This window comes from Gekko japonicus, unplaced genomic scaffold (genome assembly GCF_001447785.1).
Source record: "Gekko japonicus isolate JY-2015 unplaced genomic scaffold, Gekko_japonicus_V1.1 scaffold4987, whole genome shotgun sequence".
Taxonomy (NCBI): domain Eukaryota; kingdom Metazoa; phylum Chordata; class Lepidosauria; order Squamata; family Gekkonidae; genus Gekko; species Gekko japonicus.
The window spans coordinates 48,027-59,038 of record NW_015169935.1 but is presented as its reverse complement, the minus strand read 5'-3'; the positions used below and the strand labels follow the sequence as shown (position 1 = coordinate 59,038).

At 47.0% G+C, this 11,012-nt stretch overlaps 1 protein-coding gene across 1 annotated transcript in view; it reads left to right on the top strand.

The window, feature by feature from the left end:
- Positions 1-11,012, top strand: part of LOC107115779 (protein FAM35A-like) — a gene marked incomplete at its 5' end in the record, with an annotated part of 21,923 nt that overhangs the window by 7,286 nt on the left and 3,625 nt on the right. Inside the window, one exon of the mRNA XM_015417544.1 lies at positions 2,306-2,540. Coding sequence (XP_015273030.1) covers positions 2,306-2,540 — 235 coding nt within the window. The remainder of the gene's footprint in view (positions 1-2,305; positions 2,541-11,012) is intronic.

Below are 11,012 nucleotides of genomic sequence, written 5' to 3'. Positions count from 1 at the left end.
GCAGTGTAGGATCTGCGGTCCCTGAAGGGGAGGCCATATCAGGTGGATGCCCGCTGCCTCAATAAAAGCCTGGAGGAAAAGCTCCATCTTTAGGGGCCCTGCGGAACTGTAACAGGACCCGCAGGGCCCTGATCTCATAAGGGAGCTCATTCCACCAGGCGGGGGCCAGGGCAGAGAAGGCCCCGGCCTTAGTTGAGGCCAGTCGGACATCCTTAGGGGCCAGGGACTCCCGGGAGATGCTGGTTTGCAGGACGCAATGGTCTGTGGGGCTCGTCTGGCGAAAGGCCGTCTCGAAGATATGCAGTGTAACCCGTCTGTTGCCTGTATCATTTACGCGAAAGGGCTGCAACAGTGTAAGGACCCTGGTTTTGATTTGCCGAACTGCGGGATTTCCCCGGTTCGAACCGTTTTGTCTGTTTTGAGCTCACCTTCCTAAATCCTGTCCAGTTTCTCACAATACAAGAACTCGTGGGCACTCCATGAAATTGCTGAGCGGTCGGGTTAGAACGGATAAAAGGAAGTCCTTTTTCACCCAAAGAGTGATGAACACTTGGAATTCACTGCCACAGGAAGTGGTGGCGGCTACAAGCATGGACAGCTTCAAAAGGGAATTAGATAAGCATATGGAGCAGAGGTCCATCAGTGGCTATTAGCCACAAGGGATAGATAGGGACTCTGGGGCAAGTGATGCTCTGTCATCTTGATGCTTGGGGGGGGGGGTCAACAGTGGGAGGGCTTCTAGTGTCCTGGCCCCACTGGTGGACCTCCTGATGGCACTGGTATTTCTGGCCACTGTGTGACACAGAGTGTTGGACTAGATGGGCCTTTGGCCTGATCCAACATTGGCATCTCTTATGTTCTTATTAACAAGCGCCAGTCCCAACTGGAAAGCTTCACAGCCCTTTCAGCAATACAGGCTCTGCTTTGGGCAGACCACTAGGGAAGGGAGGTTGCAACCACGGCACCGCTGCCATGGTCTGAAATGGCGCAGAGATGGTATCGCCCGGAAGATGCACGGGAAGGTTTGTAACGGTCACGATGGTACAAGCAGACTTAGTTCGGAGTAATAAATAAGCTTTCCTTATTTATTTGAAAACATTTCAATGCTGCCTTTCTGTCCAATTCATGGCCCCCAAGGCAGTGAACATTAAAGCGTTTTAAATGTTTAAAAGTTTTGGTGCCACGCAAGAGAAGGCCTTTCCTCACACTGCCATCCGTCTAGCTTCAGGTGGCGGGGGCTTTCAAAACTGAGCCTCCTAAGATGACCAAAGTAGGCAGTCCTTCAGGTATGCTTGCCCCCAAGCTGTATCGGGCTTTAAGAGTCAATACCTTGAACTGGGCCCAGCAGCAAGTTGGGAGCCAGCGTAGATGGAACAAGGGTGGTGTGACACGGTCCCTATGACCAACGCCAGTCAGCATTCTGGCCGCAGAATTCTGTACCAATTGTAGCTTAACATTGGATCAGGCCAATGGCCCATCCAGTCCAACACTCTGTCACACAGTGGCCAGAAATACCAGGGGCCATCAGGAGGTCCACCAGTGGGGCCAGGACACCAGAAGCCCTCCCACTGTTGCCCCCGCCCCCAAGCACCAAGAATACAGAGCATCCCTTGCCCCAGACTGAGAGTTCCTATCTATAGGTAAAGGTAAACGTTCCCTTGCTCGAAAGCCAGTCGAGTCCGACTCTAGGGTTGCGGTGCTCCCCTCCGTTTCAAAGCCAAAGAGCCAGCGCTGTCCGAAGACGTTTCCATGGTCATGTGGCCAGCATGACTAGACGCTGAGGCGCACGGAATGCTGTGACCTTCCCACAGAAGTGGTACCTATTTATCTACTTGCAATGTCTTGCTTTCGAACTGCTAGGTTGGCAGGAGCTGGAACTAGAGACGGGAGCTCACTCTGTCATGCGGCAACCCGGGTCTCGAACTGCTGAACTACCGACCTTCCACAGCCTGCAGTTCAGCGTCTTAACCACTTGAGCCACCACAGCTCCTATCTATACCTTGTGGCTAATAGCCACTGACGGACTTTTGCTCCATATGCTTATCTAATTCCCTCTTGAAGCTGTCCAGTCTTCAAGGGCAGAGCCATGCAAAGCACACTGCAGTGATCTAATCCATGTGTTAAACACTCTTTGGACAGTCTTCAAGTCTTTGGACAGTTTCTGGACAGTCTTAAAGGGCAGACCCATGCAAAGCACACTGCAGTGATCTAATCTGGGAGTTAAACAGACGGCATGCACCACTGTGGCATGGAAGGCTACAAAGGATACAGCTTGTTGACCCCCAGTCTTTTCTGTTTTCAATAGGAGTAATCCAAGTGAGAGCCCACATCTCAGAGCTGAAATTTGCCGCCGCTTCCTCTCCATGTGGACAGCTTGTTTTCAATGCTCGTACTTCCCTTCAGCACATATTTGATTCTCTTTCTCGGATCACCTACCCAGGCTGTGCAAAATGTGGACTTGAACTGCAGATGGATGACAACAAGATCTACAAACAGTGCCTTAGCTGCGTGCCCTTGAACAAAGTGAAAATGTTCTACAGGTAATAACGGCATTGAGAAAATAAAAAGAGTGAACTGCCAGCAGCGGTTCCATTGAAATCCAAACCTTTGTTTCAGTGCTGCTGTGGAATGGGATGCACGTGATTCGTATATTTAAAATTCCCCCCACTGCAGTATTTCAGCTTATTTTTAGAAAGACAGAACTTTCTGGTTATTTTACAGTGGAATGCATCCATGCAAAATTTAGCCGACTCGCTCGACTGAATTTTTTTTAAAAAAAAACTTTGTGTTTATTTCAAGTTTTTTAAAAATACAATAATATTATACTGTGTCAATGCGAGATACAGTATTCACTAAACAAAACAAGAACACCATAAACCATAAACCTTCACCAAGCACAGGCTAAGAGCACGCGCTTTAGGTGACTTATGTGAAACAACAATGCCAGCACTTTTTTAAAAATTGTACATCTTTCGTTGCAAAGTGTGCTGTGCAATCCTAAACGTATATGCTCAGGAATAAATCTCATTGAGTTCAATGGGGCTCGCTTCCCAGTTGCGTGTTTAGGATTGCAGTTGTAATCTCTTAGAATTTCTTAGAGTGAATGTCAGTGTAGGAAGGGGCTAAAGTCCAGGTTTATATACGTAAAAATATGGAGGCCTCCGGAAAACTATTGGACGATGCTGTGTTTTGTTCTGAGTTTGAACACAGTTGAGAATGTTGTTTCATTGAAAGCTAGATGCTGATTAATTGTTTCAGCAAAATCTTTTGGAAATGAAACATATTGCTAACAAGCACTAGGTGGCAGTAGAAGATAAATTCTGGTGGGTTGCCGTGTTGGTCTGAAAGAGCCGAACAAAGTGAATCCAGCGGCACATTTAAGACCAATCAAGTTTTATTCAAGGTATAATCTTTTGTGTACACACACACTTCTTCAGATACAATGAAATGGAAATTACCAGTCCATACATATAGGTAGAGGGTGAGCAGTAAATTAGCCTACAGCGTAATGAAGATGTTTAACAGATACAAGGACCAAACAGGAATAACAAGCTTTGTTTATACAGTTACCATTTGTTTGGGTTTAATTCCAGGGGGGAAACATGGTGATGGAAATAAATATGACAAAATTGGAGATGGATGGGCAGATGTATTCGTAATTGTGGAATGCTGAGAGTAATTAACTGAGATCCTGCCATTATGTTCCATTCATCTCCTCTCAAGCATGGAGGCGACCTTACAGCATCTTCTTCTTTGCAATGCCGTGACTGGCTGTATAGAGTTATCTTCCCTGTCCTCAGGCCAGTGAAATACATTCCAATCTACCATTCCAAATTATATTACATTCTACTATTCATTATGTTACATTACAATCTACTATTCTAATCTATTATTCCAAATAAGAAATAAAATAAAGAGGACATATGACCTTTCTGGGGGACTGGTGAGAGTACAGATGTAAGGGCTAAATGAGGTTAGCATACGTAGTGAGATAAGAAACCAATATCCCTGTTAAGTCCTGGGGATTCCAGTGTTCTGAGTGCTGTAATAACTTACAACTCTGCAATTTCCCTTTCTAGTCTGTTCCTGAAGTTACTTTGCAATAAAACAGCTACTTTGGGTGACAAAGGAACTTCAGAAACAGACTAGAAAGGGAAATGGCAGAGCTGCAAGTTATTACAACACTCAGGACTTAACAGGGATATTGGTTTCCTATCTGGAATAATAGATGAGAGTGTGGCATGGGAAGGAGCTGTGGGAGGTCATAAGTGGAGGGGCCACACTTGCTCCCATGGGCTCCCACTGGATTTGTGTGGCAGAGCACAAATAGGAAGAGACGCTGCTGAGTCCCTATTGGCTGCTCATTGGAACCCAGCAGGAGCAGGGAAGGAGTGCATTCCTCTGCACACCATTGGAGCCAGATGCACCAGGAGGCAATGACATATGCAAGGCACACCTGTCGTGTCTTCCCCTGTCAGCCCCTGACAGTTTGGCTTCCCAAGCAAGCACTTGGGTGGCAAACCAGCCCTGAAATCAGGGCTCATATATTCTGCTTTGTACATTTCTGCGGTGGCTCAAGTGGTTAAGACGCTGAACTGCAGGCTGTGGAAGGTAGTTTGGCAGTTCGAGACCCAAGTGTGCCACGTGATGGAGTGAGCTCCCGTCTTCGGCTTTGAAACGGAGATGAGCACCGCAACCCTAGAGTCGGATTCAGTGGGAAGGTAACAGCGTTCCGTGCACCTTGGTGTTTAGTCATGCCGGCCACATGACCACGGAAACGTCTTCGGACAGCGCTGGCTCTTCGGCTTTGAAACGGAGATGAGCACCGCAACCCTAGAGTCGGACTCGACTGGCTTTTGAGCAAGGGAGACCTTTGCCTTTACTTTACCTTTACATTTCTGCACTTACAAGCAAGATAAATATGACAATCAGACGTCATCTCTTCGGTGTACAAATGCCTCGTATCTCTGAATACCCTTTCTAAGAGAGTTAAAACATGTTTAAATAAATTATCAATAGAACTTTTTTTGCCTAAATTGGCTGCAGTCTAAACTTAGCTGGATTGAACTGCGAAGTAACAAACCCAGAGGTTACTTATTCCTGAAACACATTTCTCTTCTGCCCGCCCCCTTTTTGAAAAGCAGACTGCAGTGGTTTGTTTTGCATTTACAGTGATTAATACTTGTCTCGTTTAGGAAACCACATGCAACAATTAAGTAAAAATTACCTTTGTTTGTCCTTCCTTGTTCACTTGATTGTCGCTGAAACTTCCTGCAGCAAAGATTTAGTTTAACAGCCAGCCTGGAGGCTCAGAAACAAAAGCTGTTTTTGTTCCTATTAACCACGTGCTGTGAATATTTTAAAGGCTCTTTTCCTGCTGCTGGGTACTCTTGGCTATCAAAGAGTTTCTAAAAATCTTCCCCTGTGTGTGTGTGTGTGTGTGTATTTTAAGAATGTCAGGGATTGTATAGGGTAAAAAATGCCTTTGCAGGCAAAGTCCTGAACTATGTTGTCATAAGAACATAAGAAGAGCCCTACTGGGTCAGACCAATAATCCATTTAGTCCAGTCTCACCCAGTGGCCAACCAGTTCCTCTGGATGGCCAGCAACAGGGCACAGAGGCTGAGGCCTTCCCCTCATGTTGCCTCCTGGCTCTGGGATTCAGAGGCTTAGTGCCTCTGGATGTGGAGGTTCCCTTCAGTCACCATGGCTAGTAGCCACTGATAGAGTCATCCTCCATTAATCTATCTGACCCTCTTTTAAAGCTCTTTATTCCTGTGGGCATCACTATCTACTCTGGCAGCGAATGCCACATTTTAATCACTCTCTGTGTCAAACAGTATTTCTTTTTGTCTGTCCTGAACCTACTGCCCATCAGCTTCATTGGATGCCCTTGAGTTCTACTATTTTGGGAGAGGGAGAAAAAGTTCTCTCTGTCAGCTCCCTCCACCCCACATTGTCAATCAAAGGGGCAACTTCTGAGACACAATCGTTTGCAAAAAGTTCCATTGAGTCCTCAAACGCCACCAAGACAAGATCCAGGCTAGGAGATCATGAGGGGCAGAGCTGTCACAATTTTGCACCCATTTACTCTGTGTATTGCAGCCTTTAATATAAGTGGCATGGTGCTTTCACTGGGGTGGGGGCATGAGGAAACCAACAGCACGGTGACATAGCACTATACATTTCTACTGGCAGTTGCAGCAAACCGAGAATAAGGAGTTATAGGGTTTTCCTGTATGGGTTATTCCAGGGCTCTTTTTGTAGAAAAAGCCCAGCAGGAACTCATTAGCATAATAGGCCACACCCAACAGCAGGAACTCATTAGCATATTAGGCCACACCCCTGACAGCACAGCTCATTGGCACATTAGGCCGCACCCCCATGTTACCAGAAGCGTGGTCATCCAGCCACACCCACCTTTTGCTTCTTATTCTGTTTACCTTGTTTGTTGTCAAAACCCAGGGCCTTTTTTTTGTAGCAGGAACTCCTTTGCATGTTAGGCCACACACCCCTAATTGTAGCCAATCCTAATGAGTTTCTGCTGTTGGGTGTGGCCTATTATGCTAATGAGTTCCTGCTGGGCGTGGCCAACTCAGGAGCCAGCCGGAACTCCGTTCCTGTGCGTTCCTGCCCCAAAATAGCCCCGGTTATTTCCATTGGTTGTGCACCCATATGATGTCAAGTTTCTTTTTCACTTTTCCTGCACATGTTTTGCTCCCTCTAGTGGTCGCTTTGGTCTTTCATCGCTGTTTCTCCGTTGCTAGTCGGCTTGGGTTTTTTTTTGAGAAACAGCTAAGCAAGATCAAAGTGGCCACTAGAGGAAGCAAAGAACATGGGGGGGGGGGTGGAGACAACACAGTATGGGCTCACAGCCAACGGAAATAATGTGCAGATAAAATCCATGGTGTGGCAACAGTTCAGCTCCTTTGTAGCATCTACTTTGGACCAGAAAATCTAGATTCGGGATAAGTGAAGTGACAAGTCTTGAGTTCCTGCAAGAAAGGTGGAGAACAAAGTCTGTAAACAAATGAATAAGCCTCCCAAAATGGAGTTAGTGTGGTAATTCCCACTGAAATGCTCTCTACACTTATTGCATCCCTGCGTCAGAATGCGCCACAGTGGTGCCTAGCCTCACCCTGCTGGCTTGTTGTGTAGTTCCTCACAATTCTGTGAGATTTTCAACAGATACGTCTACTAGCGGTCCCTTCTAGGGATGGTCATGAACTGGGAAGATGGAGGTTCATCGCGGTTCATGGTTTGCAAGCTCCCAACACATCTGTGAGGTAGGTTAAAGGTAAAGGTCTCCCTTGCTCAAAAGCCAGTCGAATCCGACTCTAGGGTTGCGGTGCTCATCTCCGTTTCAAAGCCGAAGAGCCAGTGCTGTTATGCTAATGAGTTCCTGCTGGGTGTGGCCAACTCAGGACCCAGCCGGAACTCCGTTCCTGTGCGTTCCTGCCCAAAGATAGCCCTGTCTACCCTTATTGCATCCCTGCGTCAGAATGCGCCACAGTGGTGCCTAGCCTCACCCTGCTGGCTTGTTGTGTAGTTCCTCACAATTCTGTGAGATTTGCAACAGATGCGTCTACTAGAGGTCCCTTCTAGGGATGGTCGTGAACTGGGAAGATGGAGGTTCATCGCAGTTCATGGCTTGCAAGCTCCCAACATACCTGCGAGGTAGCTTAGGCTGAGCGTATTTGATTGACCCAAGATCACCCAGTAAATACTCCCTAGTAACTTTTGACTGAAAGGGAGCGCTTTCCCCGCAATGCAGGTACAAACAAAGTACAGTCTTACCTTCTTATAGAAGCTGCGGTGGCTCAAGTGGTTAAGACGCTGAACTGCAGGCTGTGGAAGGTTAGTAGTTCAGCAGTTCGAGACCCGGGTGCCGCATGACGGAGTGAGCTCCCGTCTCTAGTTCCAGCTCCTGCTAACCTAGCAGTTCAAAAGCAAGAAATTGCAAGTAGATAAATAGGTACCACTTAGGTGGGAAGGTAACAGCATTCCGTGCGCCTTGTTGTTTAGTCATGCCGGCCACATGACCACGGAAACGTCTTCGGACAGCGCTGGCTCTTCGGCTTTGAAACGGAGATGAGCACCGCAACCCTAGAGTCGGACTCGACTGGCTTTCGAGCAAGGGAACCTTTACCTTTACCTTTACCTTCTTATAGTTAGTGTGGAGTGTGTAGATTTCAAAAACCTGTGAGTCACAACACACAAGGAGTACGCTAGAGGGACCTCTTCAAATCGGTGAACCTGTAACCACCTTCTGTCTTTTGGCTAGCCGGAAGAGGGCAGGGGAAGGACACGAAGTGGTTGGAGGGAGAGTAGCAGTTGCGGCCGAAACCAAATGTTGTTCGTCGCAGTGGAGTCTGAGTTCCTCTTTCACCGAACAGCTGCATCAGTTTTTACAAAGCACACCTTTCTTGGTTGACATTGCCATGATCCGACAAGGCTGTAATTAGAAGTGACTGTCCCGTGTTAATTATTGATTGCGTTCTCGAATGAAGCGTGTGACCTGCTTCTCTTTGGAATGGCCGTTTAGTTATCGTTGATCTGGAGCGTTTGTGAAATAACTCCTAGGGGTGCCAATAGCTTCTGCTCACATTAATTGCTTGCACAGTGAGGGTGGGCTGATTAGACTGCACTGGGAGTCAAGTGTCCGGGACTTCAAAGCCGAGAACGCCCTTGACTCGAGGACTGGCAGTGGCAAGAGATACGCTTGAGTGTATTTATTTTTTGCTTTAATTATTTTTTCCGAATCATGTGATCAGGGGTCCAGCCACACACCGATACGTGTCTGGAAATGCTTCATTTTTATTGTTCTGCTAGTTTTCTCAGGCTTAGTTTGAGCTTGGGTTTATCCCCAGCAACTAGCTTTCAGTGCTAGGGGCCAGCAGCAATGCTCCCTCTGAGCTGTGGAGTCCTGTGAGCAAAAATTCTACTTTGTGAGCTGCTGGCATTAAAGTTGTGAGCGAGCGATTTGGCTGCTGCATAAATTAGTTTGCTCTGGAGCCATCCTTCCTGAGCTAAGGCAAAAATGTGTGAGCCGGAGGCTCAAAAAACTGTGAACTAGTTCACACTAGCTCAGCTTAGAGGGAACACTGGTCAGCAGTATGCACAGTATATATGTTTGTGGTACTTATGTGTAGGCAGGGGTCATTTCGTAGAAAAAGAGGTGCAGGAGCTCATTAGCATAACTCATTAGCGTAACTTATTTGCATACGCCACACCCCCTGGCATCACCGGAAGTGTGTCAGAAGGCAACACCCACTGCTCAGGCTCCACTGGACTGTTTTGGATTGCTAGCTATTGGGGGGGGGGGAACATGCAGATCTGTCCTTGCAGAGGAGGGAGAGCTTGTACCTGAATAAAATTTGGTCTTGAACGTCCCACTAGACTGTTTTGGACCGTGGGGCCTGGGGGGAGCTCTGCAGCTTACCTGGCTGCTTCTTGCTCTGACTGAGGGCTGCTGGGAGCAGGGGGTGGGGCTTGGTGCATGTGCCCGCCCCCTGGGCTCTTTACTGCCGGAGCGCCGCTCCTGTGCGCTCCTGCAGGAAATGACCCCTGTGTGTAGGTGACATATATTGCAGGGACACTCCCGAATGTCACCAACAAACTAAATGCAGAAGGAAGTCAGTTTTTACATACCCTCAATATACAGTGTTACTTGTTCTAGAATCAAACAATCCATACCAACAACTGAGTGGTGGTTGTTAATTTCTGTGAGGAAGCATCGGGTGGGTTCATATGAGAACACCCCCTTCCATTTGACAGCAGGTGGTGTTTTGGTTGTGGAGCAGTGGGTAAGATTAGCAGCAATGTTTGAATCTAAATATGCTCCAGATTAAGCTGGAAGAGCAGTACAGCAGCCTGTGCTGTGGTTCATTTTTCCGCCTCACAATAAAAGTGTGCCTCGAGAATAATCCCATGTGGTTGGAAACTTGGAGAGAGAGAGACTCTTCTCCCACCCCTTGGAGATCTAGAAGAATTCTGAAAGACCAAAGATGCAGGATCCCTGAAATATACACACACACACACCAGCAGGTAGTGATCGAAGCCACACATTTGAGCATGTGTACAGCATGCTGCACCATCATTCCTGAGCCTGCCTTCCTTTTGGATGTGTTGGGTAGGCCTTCAGGATAGTGGCAAGCTCTTATACATAGGATCTCATTTTTTAGAAGCAAAACACTGTTCTTCTCAGTGGGGATCCAAAGTGGCTCATGTCATTCTCCTCTCTTCCATTTTATCCTCACAACAACCCCGTGAGGTAGAGTTCCCATGACCCCAATTCTCAAGCAGTCCTTGAGATCTGGATTTGTGTGTCTTAAGATTCTCGTAAGCGGTGATCCCACATTTTCTTTCCAGGGAATCAAAAGTGGCAGGAAATGATACCCTTCTCTTTCCAAATCTGGCTCACCTCACACAGCACCTTTGGAATTGTTCTTATGATTTTCACTTGATTTTTACTGTCTCGATGTTTTATGGTGCCAATTGGCCTTGTAAGCCGTCCTAAATAAATAAATAAAATCAAGGCTAAAGTGGGGGGAAAACCCCTTGCCACATAAGAATAGGTAACTGGAAGTGGTAATATCCGTAATTATCTTAATCTGTAAGAAGAAGAAGAGAAGAGGAAAAGATTGGATTTATACCCTTCCCTTCCCTACCCAAAGGTGTCTCAGAGCGGCTTACAAACTCCTTCCCCTCCCCACAACAGACACCCTGTGAGGTAGGTGGGGCTGAGAGAGCTCTGATAGAAATGGCTCTTTTTCAAGGACAGCTCTTATCAGAACGATGGTGTAACGATTCCTTGTTTTTGGTGTGTGTGTGTGTGTCTCTTTAAAAGTTTGGTTGCATGGCTGTGGTAAGTAGACTAGAGTGGTTGAGAGAGGCAAGTGTGGTATGATTGGTGGTTGACAGAGAGGGGTAGGGGTTTTGGAAGTGAAAATGAGTGGATGAGTATGTATGTCAGTCAGGTTTTACAGTTACAGGTTTGACAGTTGATAAGT